We start from the raw sequence: 6626 nt of genomic DNA on the forward strand, positions 1-6626 counted from the left end.
TATCTCTGAAAACAGTCCAAAGGAATGAAACATTCAGAAACCTTTTTGGAGCCATTTTTTAGGCCGGTGGTATGAAAAGAACAACAGTTTAAAATTGCATTAAGTAATTGTTTTTCAAACTGTTTTATTTAAGTATTGAAGTGTTTACACAGTGTGTTTCACAGTCATTTTGACGCTTATCATTAACAACTCTCATTATTAAACCGGATGTGTGTCAGAGCCTGTCACCTCTCGCCTCTTTCACAATCAGCTGACCGCGTGAGCGAGCGCTTTAGTTTGTACGCGCGCTCCCTAGAGGCGGAGGCTTTGCATCTGACTAGGTGAGGCTGTCAGAGACGCGAGCAGCTGGCAGGAGGTGAACTCGGAGTGAGCACAAGGTAAGAGATTTAAAGGGGAATCTGTCATTCGTTTATTTAAACACAGAAACTCATTTTCCCCTCCCTCTGTCTTTGTGTTGACTTTTTGCTGTTGTTTGAGGGCTCGAGAGACGACACGCGCTTCGTGTCTGTGTCCCACGCAGGCGGAGACGCTTACCGTCTTGCGAGCTTAAAAAATTAAGGCGAGGCTGCAGTTTAACGTTAAACGTGCTGGATAGGGAACATTATAAAGCGTACTTGGGGGGTTGAAAGCAATTGCGTCACTTTTATAGGAACTCCGTAAAGCAACTCGGATGCTGTTAAAAGTTTGTTCAACAGGATCACACATGCTTTACATTTTTCCCTCGTGATTGTGTCTGCGTTCTCTCTTTTGTAATGTGGAACACGAGCTGTTTCCTTTCCTCTGCTCTTCCAGTAATATTGGTCAAACTGGCTTTGTAGTGAATGCAGACACACCTCTCCTTCTTCCCCTTTATCTTCTTCACTGCAGTTCAGTCGATCCAGTTTCCACACAGACTGAATCCACTCCGTGTTCACCGCGTTTAATCACATTTACTGTCTGTGCTCATAATTAAGAGCTGCAACATAAACTGCAAGAAAGTAAATTGAATTTAGGCTAATGTGGCCTGCTTTGCTATTAAAGGACCCTACCACAGATGGGAATTTGTTCGATGAGAGATGGGGTCCAGCTGCAGTATGGGAAATGTAGTATTCATTGTTTTGGACTCTCTCTTCTGAGTCTCTCCTACTTTATAGAAGAGACACACTTGATAGCTGGAAGCATGCCCATGAATTATAAATTGTGTTATCATAGCTACTAATGCACGATGCCATCACCTTTCATTTACAATGAAATGAAAATATGTTTGTGTCTAATGCAATGATTGGAGTTTTGGTCAGTAATTTCATTTTTTGTTTAAAGCTTCTCAATTAATAAAAGTTGCTCTTTTATTTATTTATTTATTTTTTATTTTTTTTAGCAATGACACTGAAATATTTGGGAGGTTTCAGTTGACGGTCTATAAATATTACAAGAATGTAAAATTTTGCAAGACTCAGAGGTGTCCATTTAACCCTCTCAAGGCAGGCGTTGCCAATTTGCAACAGTTAAAAACTAACAACCTGATCACCCCACATACATATTTTATGAGTTTTGTTTTTTTTTACTCAGAAGTACCACTGCAGGACTTGGTTGTGCATTAGCAACAAGAAGTTTAATGAGAGGGTTAAGTTTTTTTTTGTTGTTTTTTTTGTTTTTTAATCAGTTACATCTTATTGAGCGCTCAGAGAGCTTCAGTGTGGAAAATGGCTCCTCCGTGAAATAGAAATATTTCAGACGTGCCATCTCACATAAAGTTAGGGTGATTTACTGTTAACAACAACGTCTCACTAAAAGTTTCCTCATTATCTCCCAATGCTAATGCTAGCTGCCGCTCTGCTAGTGAATTTGGTTTTCAGATTTGATATAATTTAATGTCTTAGATATACAGTATGTTGTGACTGACCTGGTGTCTCATCAGATTAGATGTGCTGTGTTGCCATGACAATTTTTTTCTGAGAGTCCTTTCAATTGAGATTGTTTGTGGCTCACCACCGCTGCCACCATTGTGTTTTTGTTCTTCCTCAACACATCAGAGGAACGCTCTCTTTCTTCCTCTAATCCTGGTACCAGTCCTCATGTTCTGGTACCAAACATCTGTTGCAGACTGATTTCGTAGTAGCCTGAAAAATACAGAGTTTGGTATCCAATCCTAGTGTGTGTACTGCCAGCAAGCTGTTGTACTTAATCACATTGGGGAAAATTAAAAAAGAATAGAAGTGGTGGATGTTCATATGCTAAAATTGGGTCGTTTTCAAACATTTCTCGATGTTTGATAGCCCGCTTGATGACCTGACAAACCTGTAGGTTGGAGCCCACAGGAGCCTCAGACGAAGGAGGAGCTCACAGACAAAGATACAAATTTCTTGTATTGTAATCAGAAGATTTGTTTTGTTTGCTTCATTGTCACCGCCTTTTCTGGCTGCTCAAAATCGCTTTGCACAACTTCACTTTGACCTTTAAAAGAATCTGAACAATTTTTTTTTTTCTCTCACCAGCTCAGCTCTTTATCTTCCTTTGCAGGTGAAGAAACTCATTAGGAAAAATGGCGAACAGTAACCTTCTGGGACGCATCCGGAACCATCCTCAACCCCCAGCACCCGCTCTAGGTAAAATCTGGTGGAACACTGGTGTCATAGTTTCATTTCTGTAAATATCATGTGAAGAAAATGAGTTCAGTGTTTTATTTTTCTTGCAGCGATTTCAAAGGTGATTTTGTGCGGCATGCCCATTGCTCAGATTGCAATTGGTGAGCTCCATACTTACTTACTTGACTGAGTGTTCACAAGTATTAAAGTTTTCCAGGCAGCTCAGATTGTTCTTTTTTTGAATCATCCTCCTTGTGTCCACCAGGGACAATATACCTTCATGAGTGTCCGCGTGAGCACTTCATCCCCATCTATCTGATAGTGGTGGGAGTCTTTGGCCTGATTCTGTCGTTGCTCTCCTGCTTGCCCTGCGCCAGGGAGCCCGAAGAAGGCACCTCCAACCCTCTGAGCACAATCTGCACAACCTGGAACTCCTTGACATCTGTCTTTCTCTTCTGCTGGTTTATTGCTGGTGAGTTAAAAAGTCAAGGAAGTGACCTGTTTCTGGTTGGCTGCCTGTTAAAATTGTGTAAATACAATCATGGTCATCGGACAAACCACCAGCATAAATTCACACCGAAGAGATTAAACATTAACGGCTCTCAGCACCGCAAACAGAACAGGCAATGTTTACAGTGTGCTTCATGCAGCTTTTATAGCAGAATGTTTCTATTATAGACCACATTAGTTTCAGCTCCATGACTCTCCTAACACCAAACTGAATGTATTAAAAAGCCAGCAAAAAATATATGGTGCTGTGTTAAGTGCTCTCCCTTCATTGTGTCTCTTAGATTTATCATAGCAGACACTGAGTCTTATGTACTCGGGGTGCAGGATTCCCTGTCTAATCATTAAAACTGATATCCCACGCTAGCACTGCGTGAAAGAAGCTAGCCGCTACGAAAACGAGGAGTACAAGCTCGAAAACATGGATGTAAATTAGGACTGTAGTCTTTAGGGTTGAGTGTTGATTGATCAATATGCTCTCTTTTCTCATTGGTCAGAAGATCAATAGCCATTATTCTTGGCAGAGGGAAGAGCAGATCACAATCTGTATATGAATGATGGATGTAGCTTCCAGTTCTTAAAAGTTTAGCGAATGGAGAAGTTTCTTAAACCTGCGACGTGACTGCTGCGACGTGACTGCTGCGACGTGACTGCTGCGACGTGACTGCTGCGACGTGACTGCTGCGACGTGACTGCTGCGACGTGACTGCTGCGACGTGACTGCTGCGACGTGACTGCTGCGACGTGACTGCTGCGACGTGACTGCTGCGACGTGACTACTCTGGTTCTAAAAATACTTAAGGTTGTGCAAAGTCTCTGAGAAAATGCTCCTCAGCTTCCTCATTGTCTCACACTTCCCGATGGCCTTATCGCCCTCAAGTACTGGTATTGCCTGGGTAGGGGCATCCAAACGCCTCACAAGAAGGGATAAAGGAAGTAAATTTAGTAAAGTTATGTTAGAAAATGATGGTGGTGTAAGATTTGGATTAATCCATGTCTGGGAAACTGGGCCTAGTTTTCAGAAGTAATCTGGAAGGTCTAATAAGATCAAGACAAGACATTATTTTAAAAAAGGTTATGAATTAAGAATGTTAAAGGTGATCACAGTAGATAAACCTTAACTCATTAAAGACTTAAATCTATCCATAGGCTCTCAGTGTTTGCTGCTTTCTGTCAGAGCCAAAAAGTGCAGAAAATGTGTCAGCTGATGTTTTCAATCATCTTTTCAATTGTCTCTTTTGCTAGCTAACATCACCAGCAGTAGCTGACTGTATCTGTCTTAATTGTGGCTTATGTGGTAGTGCAGTTATTTAGGTCATGCAGTACAGTGCATTTGAGTCATGATAGAGTAGGTGAGGTAAACTTGGTTGTGGATAAAATAGCAAATTTCTTGCTAATTAAATATTCCACAAAATAGCTGTTTATCATCAAACTTCAATCAAATTTTATCAGGCTCGCAGGGGCGCTGGAACCTATCCAAGCTACCATTGGTCGAGAGGCAGGGTGCGTTCTGAACAGATATTCCATTTGTCATAGGGCGTTAACAAACTGCAGGCAGTTAATTGGGAATCTTTCTAATTTTGTTTTAATTTTTTTTTTTTTTTTTTTTTTTTTTTTTTTTTTTAGCACCCCCAGCATCCTAATGAAAATGCTGGTAATCTGAATTTGATCATGTTTGAAAGTCTGTACTTAGATCAGAGTGAGCCTATAAGTTCTGTTTTGAACAACCAGGATAAAAGTAAGATGGATTAGATGCACATAATCCAGAGAAGGAAAAAACTGGATTACTAAAACCAGATATTTTTGAAGGGTGAGAATGAGAATGTTGTAACATGCAAGGGCCACTAGGTGGCAATATATGGCTGTTTTAATGGATTACTACACACAAACCCCTGAGAGGTACATGTAACATGAATTAAGATAATTAGAATAGTTGTCTAAGCTCAGTGAGGCTTCAAGTGCTGCTTTGCACATCCTGTCAGCTGTCAGGCCTCCAAACACTAAAGTCCAGCTTATGTGCAGAGAGATCAAACAATTATTATTCATTCTTCACTTCATTTGTTTTCTTTTTCTTTTTTTTTTCTTTTTTTTTTTTTCTTTTTTTTTAGGTAATGTATGGATCTACTCTATTTATCAGCCCAACTACACCAAAAACACAACAGATGTGAGCACCTACTGCAACAAGACCCTTTACCTGTTTGCCTTCTGGACCACCACTCTGGTTTACATCCTGATCGGTTTGTTTTTCGTGTGCGGCTTCTTGGTCCTCCTCTGCTTCTGTCTGTGTGGCCGTGCCGATCCCGATGACGACGTGTAACGACGTTCAGAAACGATGACGGTACTGGACGCACACAATGAATATGCTGCTGATGCAGATATGTTTACGAATATGTTGTAAGTGTGTGATTTGACCGCGCATCTTGTGTTGAAAGATGAGCATTTTCTATACCTCTGCAGCAGCTACTGTTTACAGGAATTTTATTCTGAAATCAAGAAGATCATTGGTGTTTAAGAATTTATGCGAGAGCTGATTCCAACAGCAAAATTATTTTTACTTTCCTATTTGTTTCCATGTTTGTCCCAGGAAAACACGTCTATATTATAAATGTGAGGAAGGTTTTTCTCACAAGGATCTCAGCTCGTCATTAAACTCTTTTAGTGACATTACAGATAAATCTCAGCCACTGACATCGTTTACTGCCATCCTATTTGCTGATAAACGCCCAGCATCAGTCAGTGTCAGGATTCAGCTGATACATCTGAATCTGTAGATGTGCTGTTACATGATGAGCCACAAATTTGGGTTATTGCGTGTAAATGATGAAATGGAAAAAGTCACTTTGGTAATGGTATCAATCAGGGAATAAACGAATACCAAACAAAATCCTGTGTAATGTAGTTTTTCATACTTTATAATTCTGTAAAGTGTAGGTTTGTTTTCTGTGGAAACCAACACTTCTCTGTATTTCACTGTTCAAAATGTAATCACATCATTAAAGTCTGTCAGAGGTTTATCGCTGTAAGTTATGGATCATGAATCTTGACATTTGAAATAAAAGACCTGCCGTATTTTGTCATGTCAGAAATAAAAACGAAAGACAAGAGTGGGAAGCTTTGTGTGGCTAATCGATTTTATCTGAAAAGCAGAAATTCTGGACCTACACGCTAAACGGTAGTTATCTGTGCAAAAAAGCATTAGACCCAATTGCACAATGGACAGTAAAGATATTTTTAGTATATCTGATGTTTAAAATTTGCAATCTGGCACTGTCTCAATATCAAAGCTTATTTATTCAAATATCTGTTTCTGTGCAAGACGACTATGGGTAAGAATTGAAGTATACACCTCTATACACCATTCTGTTTTAAATTATTAGTTATTACTTCTCCTGCTTGGCTCGCTTCCACACCCTGTGTTTGTCCAGTCTTTCTCCCCTTAACCCAGCTGGTCACAGCAGATGGCCCCGCCCCTCCCTGAGCCTGGTTTTGTTGGAGGTTTCTTCCTGTTAAAGGGGAGTTTTTCCTTCCCACTGTCGCCAAAGCACTTGCTCATAG

The 6626-nt window shown here is 40.3% G+C and overlaps 1 protein-coding gene across 1 annotated transcript; it reads left to right on the plus strand.

The window, feature by feature from the left end:
• Positions 1–272: 272 nt before the first annotated feature.
• LOC146675049 (transmembrane protein 272-like) lies at positions 273–6182 on the plus strand. The gene is made up of 5 exons (XM_085399945.1): positions 273–377; positions 2475–2585; positions 2675–2725; positions 2830–3036; positions 5180–6182. The coding sequence occupies exons 2-5, from the start codon at positions 2522–2524 to the stop codon at positions 5386–5388; spliced, it is 531 nt and encodes a 176-aa protein (XP_085256071.1). The 5' UTR covers positions 273–377; positions 2475–2521; the 3' UTR covers positions 5389–6182.
• Positions 6183–6626: the final 444 nt, after the last annotated feature.

Source organism: Rhamphochromis longiceps, linkage group LG3, assembly GCF_057381845.1.
Source record: "Rhamphochromis longiceps isolate RC_006_pf linkage group LG3, R_longiceps_female_GT1.1, whole genome shotgun sequence".
In the NCBI taxonomy this organism is placed as follows: domain Eukaryota; kingdom Metazoa; phylum Chordata; class Actinopteri; order Cichliformes; family Cichlidae; genus Rhamphochromis; species Rhamphochromis longiceps.

Coding starts and splice junctions, on each gene's coding strand:
- LOC146675049 (XM_085399945.1), top strand. CDS start 2,522: ATGGCGAACAGTAACCTTCTGGGACGCATCCGGAACCATCCTCAACCC. Junction 2,726..2,829: donor CATTGCTCAGATTGCAATTG/GTGAGCTCCATA, acceptor TGTGTCCACCAG/GGACAATATACCTTCATGAG. Junction 3,037..5,179: donor CTTCTGCTGGTTTATTGCTG/GTGAGTTAAAAA, acceptor CTTTTTTTTTAG/GTAATGTATGGATCTACTCT.